Here is a 10805-nt window from a genome sequence, read left to right as displayed (position 1 = left end):
AACCCGAATTTCCGCCTATATCTCCTAGATCTGTATAGATCTAAAACGATTTGAGTTTGTTTCTTTAATATTTTACACTGTCCTTGGAACTCTTTACAAGAATCATGTGATTTCAAGTGTTTTCGTCTTCTTCTAAAAATTAGGGTTTCAAAACTTTTTTTAAAACTTTGTTTAAACGGATTCTTTATGTTTAAACTTCTATTTGTTGTATATTTCTACCGATTCTATGATTTTACTACCTCTTCAACTCTCCTATGTCGAAAGCCCTAATTTTCTAGATTTATTCATTTGGTTCTGTGTATTAGCATGACATATCGTTGCTTGTTTGAGTTTCTGTGACTATCTTGCCTCGAATATGTTCTTACCGAGTTTTTAGCCTAACTTATGTCACCTCTACATGCTGGGGTTCATCTTGACTGGTCAATACTTGCCTCTTTGCTTGTTATGTTTGGTTACTCTTATCTCACTCTATTTAAATGCTAAAATATTAACTCATGACTCTTTCTTTGATTGACTTTGAGCTCCTTGTTTCTTGGCTTGATTTGAAAACTTCCCTTTAGACCTTCAATTCTCCTGTTTAAACTTGGTTTATTTGCTTATTCATGGGAACCTATATTACTCTCCTTAAATCAGTAATTTCGAGTCCTTGATTCACTGATTTACTGTATGCTGATTTTCGATTATTTCCATATTCTGCAACTTTATTTGTTTTCTTACCTTATTTGGTTAACCGAGTATTTTACTGATTCTTCACTAGCTATTTCCTTAATTGAACCCTTATATACTTACCCCTAATTATCTATTTTGTACCTGATTCCCTACTTGATTTCTTTCCTTAAACATTTTCTGCCCATTACCGTTGGTTGATTACCCCTTAATTAAAGGAGTACTTGCATTGATTTGATTCTAATTAGTACTTGGTTCCATAATTACTATACTACTATGATTCTTGCCTTATTTTATCTAATTTCGAACTACTATATATACACACTCTCTCATTAACACAAACACACAAACATTGGTTCAAAAACTCTCTCTTTCACACTAAAAAGCTTTCTGCTCTCTTTTGTGTCACTTACTACTGTCTAAAGTCAGCCGGCTACAAGCCAAGGCTGACTACTGGGTTCTCTTTCACTTTGTGTTTACTATCCCCTTACTGGTACGTTCCAATTTTAATTGAAGTCCCAAAAGCAATATGCTTCTCATATTACTTCAATTTGTCATGTTTCTAATATGCTTCTATCTATGGTTTTGATGTTCAACCTGCAATTAGCATGTCTACTTCACTGTCTTGTTTACTGCATGCTATATACCCCCTTAGGATCCCTTTCTAGTATGTCCCAAAGTGACTATGTTTCTCTGATCCCTGGCATGCACCTTCTTGTATGAAGTAATTGGCTATCCTAAGCCTATTGGTTTTGTATTAACTCTACATTTCATGCTATACTTTAAAATCCTTGACCTCTTTTTAGGCTCCTCTGATTCTTACTATGTGCCCTATGCTTACCCCAAATCCCCATTTACCCCTAAGTGGATGTGTGCACCTGTTTGATTCCATGTATTGAAGTGCTGATGAACTTCTTCTGGTTCTTTACTTGGTTTGATTGATTGTTAGTCATCTTATCTTTCTTTTAAATTGTCTTATGTGTTTTTTACAAAACCATCTCAAACAAATCTCTTTTTAATACTGTTTTCCTACTAAAACCTTTCAAACTGTGTCAAGCACTCTCACTCTACTCCTAAGTCACTAGGTTCTGCCCCCTCCAGTGTGTGTACTACCTTGGGATCCTCTTGATAACCCTCTGAACTTTAGCACACTAAGGCTGACCCTTCCACACTGCACTTACTTAATTTGGTTACCAAGTCTAGGTGTGAGCACTGCCCGGGATCCTTGAGATCCTTAGGGAACTCTGACGCACCTAGACAATTATATTGTCTATGAAACTGGCATTTGAGGCTATTGGAGGTTTTGGGAAATCACTTGGGCCTACTTCAAGCTCCCTATAGTGTAACTTCTTCTTTTCCTTTTATCTATTTATGTAATTCATTCATATGAGCTGTAATAATTTGTAACAAATATTGGGGTAACTAGTGAAAAAGGTGGGTAGTTACATATTTGTGGGGTAATACGAGTAGAAACCATGCCTATAGGACTTTATATTTTGATGTGTTTGCCTTGCCATGTTAGAAGTCATGCCTATGGATCTCAAGTGGTTCCAATAATAGAAATCATGTTTATAGGTCTTAAAACCAACTTCACAAATAGAAACCATACCTATAGGACTTTATATTTTGCTATGTTAGAAATCATGCCTATAGGTCTCAAGTGGTTCCAATAATAGAAATCATGTTTATAGGTCTTAAAATCAACCTTACAAGTAGATACCATGCCTATAGAATATGATCCAGTTCAACTTTTGTTATAACAGATATTTATATGTGCTTTCATTTGTTATCATGCCTACCAGTTTCTAACATCAGTTTTTTTTTAAAACAATTAGATATCATGCCTATAAGAAATAACACCAGAAATTCTGCCTATAGATTTAAACCAGTTTAGTTTAAATAAATCAATCCAGTCTACGATTAGTTCACTTCGAAACTAGTTTAATTAGTGGTTTATTTTCCCTAAAATGAATTCTTTCAAAAAACTGCCTTAATATATCATTAGACAACATGCCTATTGGTATTCAAGAGTCTGTTTTAAAATCTACCCTGTTTACTATATAAAACGTAGTTATCATTATTTCGCATGTAGGCTAGCCTATAAGGTGTTTTCAAATCCTGTAACTCTAAAACTGTTTCTATTACTTAATGTCGTTCTGATTTTAACATGCTTAAAAAATCAGTAGGCAAACTGATAGGGCCATTACTTCTGAGTTTATAAAATAAATAAACTGCCTATCTTCTGTGTCTTGATATTCATTGAGACATCATGCCTTAGGATACTATTTAACAAAGGCCCTTATCTGTGTTTGAGTCGTGCTGCTTATGTGCATTGTTTGTGGAGGTAAACTTGAGCTCTAATTGCTTCTTTCTTGTCTTATGTGCTAAGGTCCTATTTGTTGTTGCCTGTCGCCTTAGTATTTTCTCCTTTAAACCTTAGGGGTATGTCTAGAACTACCTATAGGTAGAGGTACTAAATTTCCTCTAGGACCATTAAGAAGGGACGGGTAACAACACGCAATAGAGATCGCTGACCAACACTCGCTTTAATGACCACTAAGGGGATGGGAAGGGTAGATATGGGATATGATGACTACGCGCTAATGTCATGTGTAGCCCCTCATTGAGGAGTGTTTACCGGACATTGTGTGGGGTGATCCTATAGGCTGACCAACCTAAGACTCCTCCTTTCCCAAAATTCCTTTTGTTTAAAACTTTGTTTTATTTGTATACAACTTGTTCAAAATCTTTGCCTTGTTATTTGAGTTATATAACGTCCAACGTGCTTTACTTGCAAAAATATTTGATTCAACTATTTATTTGTTAATGGACTAATTCGTAAGTGTAAGTTCGGCCGGGACCCATAGTTGTGGACCGAGAGGGGTGCCTAACACCTTCCCCTCAAGGTCATTTTGAGCCCTTACCCTAATCTATGGTAACACAAACCAATCCAAGAGTTAATCACTCTAGGTGCCCTGACGCACCATAACCCGTTATGTGGAGACTCTTCAAATACCCAATTCCCAAAAGGAAACGAGTTATTACCCCCATGAATGTCGAAACCCAGACTTTCTCTGCGAAGGGGAAAAAGGGGGCACGACAGAGGGTACTCGGTTCATTGGGTTGTGGACTTTAAAGGTTTACCTCGGTTATGATGGTTGTTCTTGTGAGTCATGGGAAGAAGGGGTTATTATGGACCCTTGAAAGGTTATTAGCCTAGTACGGTGTGATCAGAATCGGCTTGAGATATGTGAATGGATTTAAATATGAAAATGGGCTCTATATCATACCAGATGTGTTCATTTCAGCATAGCGCTCCCAATGGAGGAGTATTCGAACGTTGGATGTTATTTCATCGTTGGCTATTTCATGTAATATTATATTGTGCTGTGTGAGTTGTGAAACAACTTGATAAAATTCTTATGTTTTGAGGTTCTGCGTAGCGATAGTGTTATGTGAGCAGGATGGCTCTTGAGATTCAGATCATATATCGCACCTCAGTTGTGCTTGAGTTTTGTAGTTTATGTCGCTATCTGTCTCCCTAGGGATGGTATTATGCACTTAGCGTGCTTGTGACTGATATTTGGTATTTTGTAGTAATGAGCAATTTAACTTGGTGTATATCTCCATATGTGAATTTTATGTGTGGATCGGGTGGCACGCCACCACGGGTATGTTATTTGGATTGGGTTGCACGCTGCAATAGTGTGATGTTGAGTATATTTTTCTATATTCTATTTTTGTGTGTTTTGTTTACCATTTTCTGAGGGAAGTTCATATTAGTTGTGTAAGTTCAGTAGTCCCTTCCAAAGTTCATTTTCTTTATGTATCACGTTCAAGTTTGTAGCCTATTGGCACATTGTGGCATCATATGAGACTATTGGTCATGTCCGGGGTGGCTTATTGCCTGAGGAGTTCGTATTGGGTAAGATAAGATTATTGGATCTAGGATCGCTGCAATCGGATTATATGAAGTGTATTAATGAGCAAATACCATTATTTGATTTAGAATGGGGTTATGGTTCTTGTTAGGAGTATAGACTCAATGATTTGTTGACTCGACAGTTGGTTATGAAATTCTACACATCTCTTCCATCGTGGCGGTCATGCAAAAGTTGGAGCAAGATGTATATAGGTCATGAGATGCATTGGGAGCATCAGATTCGTGGAATTTTGGCTACTATGATCAGAGAATGTTATTATGGTCCTGTGAATAAAGTGGTGCAAGGTGTGAATTCAACAAAGGTATGCAGTCATGTTCTGGTACATCGTGTGGTGATTGATACAGTGTTCGTATGATGGAAGTAGGCTTGGAAAAGGATTTCGGATGTTGGAACTGGGCTCTAAGGCTTATTTGCCTAAATGGAAGAGGATATCTTCAGATTTGATCGAAGTTGATTTAGAAAGAAATTCTCATTTCGGAAGCTTTAAGTTGAAAGAATTGACTGAGATCGGATTTTTGAGTAACGACCTCAGAATCGGGATTTGAAGATTTCAACAAGCCCATTGATGATTTTTGGACTTGGATGTATGTTCGGATCGGGTTTTGGATAACCTGAGAGAGTTTCAGCGCCTATTGTGGAAGTTAGCCGTTTTGGAAGAATTTCATAAGTTTGGGTTGACGTGCATTTCAGTGTTATCGATGTCCGTTTGGGATTTCGAGTCTGGGAATAGCTCCGTATGTTGATTCTGGTATTAAGAGCGCGATCGAAAGTAAATTCGAAGGTTCGTAGGTCATTTTGGAGTCATTTGGCTAAAGTTAGAAATTTGAAAATTTTGAGAAGTTTGACCGGAAGTGAACTTTTTGATATCAGGGCCGGATTTCGATTCCAGAAGTTAGAGTAGGTCCGTAATGTAAAATACAACTTGGATGCAAAATTTGAGGTCAATCGGACGTGATTTGATAGGTTTCGGCATCAAATGAAGATGTTTGAAGTTCTAAAGTCCATTAAGCTTGAATTGAGTTGTGATTCATGATTTCGATGTTGTTTGATAGGATATGAAGTCTTGACTAAGTCCGTAATGTGTTTTGGAACGTGTTGGTATGACTGGACGGGGCCTCGGGTGGATTCCGGGTGGTTAAATGATTGAAAATGGAATTTGAGGAAAGGTTGAAACGTTTAGGCTTCTGGTGTAACCGCACATGCATGAAGAGGGCTGCAGGTGCGAGCTGCAGGAGCGGGAAAGGACTCGTAGAAGTAGAATTTTGATGGGGAGGTGTGGACTGCAGATGCGGTCGAGATCCGCAGAAGCGGGACCGCACCTGCGTGCGTGGAGCCATAGAAGCAGAGTGAGGGTCCTGGTGAAAGACCGCAGAAGCGGTAGTGGTGCCGCACCTGCGGAACCATAGAAGCGGTTAAGTGACTGCAGGTGCAAAAAATCGGGCTGGACAGTGTGTTCTTTTAAAAACGAGGGTTTGACTCATTTTCACCTTATTTCCTCCATGAGAGTCGGTCTTTGAGCGAGTTTGGAGCTCATTCTTCGTCATTAATGGCAAAGTAAGCTATCCCCACTTATTATGAGTTAAATACATTGACTATGTATAGATTTTAACATGGAAAGTAGTGGGAATTTGGGATTTTGAAGAAAAACCTAGAATCATTATTTACTTAGTGAAGTTCATTATTTATTGTTTAATGTAATGAAAAAAATAATAATTTAAAAAATACTAAAATAAGAATTTAATTAACTTCTTGGTGTTGGCTTGCCTGATAGTGGTATCCGGCGCCATCACGACCCTTAGTGGATTTTGGATCATGACAATGCAGCTATTAAAGTAATTCTTCTTCCAAAATCGGATATATTATTTGGGAAAAATGGCATGGTATGACAAAACATAAGGAGAATTGGCAATTTTTTGGCCTTATATTAGGTTTGGCAATAGAAGCCCAAAAAAATTGGCATTACAGACCCAAAGTTTTTTTTTTAAAATAGTAATAAAATATTTAGAACCGATGTATACACATTATCTAATATGTTATACACAACGATTTTCAAATAATATAATTATTTTATAATTATATATTCCCCTTATTAATAAGCGACAGTTTGAGGAGCTTGGGGTCGTCCGAGGGTATTTTTGGAAAACTACAAATATTTTGGCATAAATCACATGTTAACCCTACTTTAGTTTTGACACGTTGCTTTACACTGCTCAAACGAACATATCTATTTCCACCTAATTTGCCCAGTCTTTACGCTTGGTTTCTTCCTCAAAATTTCCGCCGCCGCTCACCTCTTCTTACAATTTCCCTTGTTTCTTTTAGTCTTCTCTCTTCCCGGACAGTTAATTCGCCTTGATTATGCAGTATAAGGTGAGTTTTACTTTCTTGTTTTCTTGATTTTTGGAATAGCTGCTGCATATAAATTGTTTAAGCTGATTAAATTATTCGTGCATCATTCTTTCTCATCCGTCCAGAAAATCCTGGGATATTTGAAGTTGTTGATGATGTTGTTCTTGAATCATTTGGTGGGTTCAGTCATGTTGATGTATCTGTTTATGCTTTTAAAAGTGTTGGAATGATTTTACCTTTATGAAGCGATAACTGTAGATTCATAGTTGGATTTAATAGTTAGTGTCATAAAACTGATTATAAAGGCTAACAATTTGTTTCCTTTAAGAGCAATGTTGATATAAATACGATCGTGAACAATCCTATGATAAAAAAAACGATGTTAACAGAATTCTTCTCTATGAACCAAACCGATGAAGAAGCTATTGAGCTGAATTTACTATACAAGGAATTCTCTGAATACTTTGTGTGGTCCTCGAGTGACAAATTCTGGGCACTTCGAAAACAACGCTCTGCAATTGGTCGAATCGTAACGTGTCATCCAACAGAAGGTGAACGGTATTATCTCAGATTACTACTATTGCATGTGCGCGGACCGAAATCATATAACGATCTTTTGACAGTAAACGGAGAACTTTGTAGTATTTTTAGAGAGTCCGTGGAGAAAAGAGGATTGTTACATTATGATAATAGTTTGATAGAATGCATGTCTGAAGCAGCAAGTTATCAGATGTCATACAGCCTAAGGCGTTTATTTGCTACATTACTGGTCTATTGTAATCCTACCAATCCAAGACAATTATGGGAGCAATTTGAAGAGTCGATGACCGAAGACTATAAAGTACTACAAACTAATGAAAGAAAAGAAATACGATACCAAGCTTTGAATCATATCAACGATATTTTACATTCTATGGGCCACGATGTGAATGAGTATGAACTCATACCAGAAACTATTCGGCCTTTAACATCAGCAAAAAAGGCAAAAGAAGTTCATTTTAAAAAATCTATTACTGTAAGTGAAGAAGACATATTATTACATATGAGATTAAACAAGAAACAACTGATAGCATATAATATGATTACTGATAGAATATTTTCGAACAAAGCAGGTGCTTTCTTTGTCGATGGTCCAGGAGGAACCGGAAAAATATTTTTATACCGTGCTTTATTAGCAACTGTACGATCTATGGGATATATAGCTTTAGCAACAGCTACTTCAGGTGTTGCTGCATTTATTCTCCCCGGTGGACGTACTGCACACTCGCGCTTTAAAATTTCTATTGATATTGATGAACATTCCAGTTGTAACATTAGCAAACAAAGTGCACTAGCAGGTTTAATACGAGATGCAAAATTGATTGTATGGGATGCAGTATCTATGGCAAATAAAAGAATGGTAGAAGTTTTTGATTTGCTTCTAAAAGATCTCATGACTACAAATGTTTTATTTGGTGGGAAAGTCGTTGTCTTAGGAGGTGACTTTAGACAAACTCTTCCTGTTATGCGAAATGGAAAGAAAGAAGATTTCATCAATGAAAGTTTGTTATATTCTAGAATTTGGTATGAACTTGAAAAATTATAATTGTCTGAGAATATGAGAGCAAAAATAAATTCTCCATTTTATGATTATTTGATGAGAATTGGAAATGGACAAGAACAAACTAGCTCAACAAACAAGATTAAATTTCCTGATTCTTTGGTTATCCCTTTCACAACCGAAAGAGAATCTTTAGATAAGCTATTCAAAGTGACATATCCAAATTTGAATTCGTTGAACTCCAACACATTGTGTACAAATTCTCGTGTAATTTTGACTACAAAAAATGATTTTGTTATGAAATCAATGACATACTTATTGACCAATTTCCAGGGAAAGTAAGAACATTTGTCGGCATTGATGAGACCACTGAATTGAATAATCAAACACAATTTGAAGATTTATTACACAGCTTAAATCCTCCGAGTTTGCCTCCTTATAAATTATCTTTGAAAGAGAATTGCCCAATTATGTTATTGCGTAACTTAAATCCATATGAAGGTTTATGTAATGGCACACGACTAACCATCGACCACAATTGTTTTAGTATTTGGACCACTTGATTTACCTGAAGTACTTGATGTCGAACCTGGTTCAAGATAGTTGTTGATTAAATGTTTGCGCGTAGTAAACGAAGAAAAATAAATGATCATAGCAGATTTATAGGCTTACCCTTTTCAAAAGTAGAAATAGAATGAATCACATTTTCCTTTTGTCAAGAACATTTAGTGGCGTAAAAACCTCACGATCAGTTGCAACTACAGTAAAATATAATTTGTAAACATAGAGGTTTCAGGAGCGTAACCATTGTGCACACATAGTCATATAGAAGACACATATGTGAGGAAATAAGGAATAATGAATTTGATATTCTAACCTCTTTTGGAAATAGAACAAGAGCCTCAAACAATAACATTATCCTGAATTGCACACATTGATTCAGCAAAATTGATAGATTTTATACTTCCAAGAAGACGATTAGTTGTTGCCTCTTTCTTTTTGAGGCGGCGTTGCAGCAGAAGTGTGTTCTTTTTAGCCGTGGCCATGTCACACCAAAATTTGAAAGTTCAATAAACTTGGAATGTGTATAGTAACTCAAATTCATTTCTCTTTCGATCCAAAACAAAATATTTCTTTTTCGAACAAAATTTTTGTGCAAATTTGTGGAAAGTTTGCTTGATTTCGTCCATTAATACTAAGTGAGAATGAAAAAAACTTATGCCAACTTTAAAGACAGGCCTCCATTCCTTTGGGCATGTATTTATGCCAATTTGTCACGTACTTAGTATTTGACTAAGTACACGTGCGGCACTTGACAACTCGCTCACGATTTTGCACAACTTGCTCATGTTCTTGCTGTGCCAAGTCAGCCTTACTACACTAAAGATCGCTAAGGAAATGTTAGAACACAAGAGAAATGCCAAAGGAAGCTTTTGTATCAGAGAGAACTTGATTGTTTTGCTTGGTGAATTAAAAATGAATGGCTCCCCTTTATATACTAGTCTCCTAAGGGCTAGTGTGTAAATATTAATTGTTATACAAGTCCCTTATTATTTACAAGTAAGTCCCTTCTCTCGAATTTTTTACATAGACAGAATCTTCTAAGGACTTTTCTAACAAATCTATAGGGATAAGGAAATGTCCATACTTCTCTAAAATCTTCTCACAAATGCTAGCCTTCCTCCTATATAAGCTTTCACATGGAATTAATTTATGTCAAAAGGTGCCTATGTGGCATGATGACATGGCGGGTCATCACACTCTCTCCCACCTAATGTTGCGACGACCGCGGCGCAATGCTGCTGCATAAACTCTCGGATCTTATCTTTGAATTTCCATTAGTCTTCATATCGATACCACATGGCCTCCTCCGGTGATTGCCCCTTCCAATGGACGAGGAACATAGCGGTGGCTTTTTGCCCTTGTTTTTGCCTGGCCTGGTAATCCATGATAGCCTCAATCTCGCAATCATGCGAGGTGGTGATAGTAATAGGTGCTCGACTTGATTGGCCCTTACTTGGATCATCCTTGTCTTCATGATATGGCTTAAGCATGCTGGCATGGAAGACATAATAGATCTTAAGATATGATGGTATGTCAAGCTTGTATGAGATCTTTCCTACCTTGGCGACGATCTTAAATGGCCCATCATACTCACGAATCAGATTTTGATGCATGCCCTATAATGCCTTGAACTGTCTCAGGTTAAACTTTACCATGACCATGTCCCCAACTCTATAGTCCGTGGGATGCCGCTTACAGTCTACAAACTTTTTCATCTTCTTAGCTGCCTTATCCAAGTAGTA

The 10805-nt window shown here is 36.9% G+C and overlaps 1 protein-coding gene across 3 annotated transcripts; it reads left to right on the top strand.

Annotated features, from left to right (window-relative positions):
- The first annotated feature begins 6731 nt into the window (after positions 1–6731).
- Positions 6732–8555, top strand: LOC107762475 (uncharacterized). Of its 3 annotated transcripts, none has more exons than XR_012695381.1 (2): positions 6732–6980; positions 8072–8555. XR_012695381.1 is itself a non-coding variant. In XM_075222629.1 (2 exons), exon 2 carries the CDS (start codon positions 7360–7362, stop codon positions 8542–8544), a length of 1185 nt encoding a protein of 394 aa, XP_075078730.1. In that variant the 5' UTR covers positions 6792–6980; positions 7349–7359; the 3' UTR covers positions 8545–8555. The 3 variants fall into 3 exon arrangements, 2 of the variants coding, with proteins under 2 accessions (XP_075078730.1, XP_075078729.1); XM_075222629.1 differs by having other exon boundaries at positions 6792–6980; positions 7349–8555; XM_075222628.1 differs by having other exon boundaries at positions 6793–6980; positions 7085–8555.
- Positions 8556–10805: the final 2250 nt, after the last annotated feature.

The sequence above is a fragment of the Nicotiana tabacum genome, chromosome 10, assembly GCF_000715075.1.
Source record: "Nicotiana tabacum cultivar K326 chromosome 10, ASM71507v2, whole genome shotgun sequence".
Taxonomy (NCBI): Eukaryota; Viridiplantae; Streptophyta; class Magnoliopsida; order Solanales; family Solanaceae; genus Nicotiana; species Nicotiana tabacum.
The sequence above is the reverse complement of the archived record's forward strand: the minus strand, read 5'-3'. Positions and strand labels throughout refer to the sequence as shown.

Bases quoted from the DNA above. Each gene is read 5' to 3' on its own strand.
- LOC107762475 (XM_075222628.1), top strand. From the start codon at position 7,324: ATGATAAAAAAAACGATGTTAACAGAATTCTTCTCTATGAACCAAACC.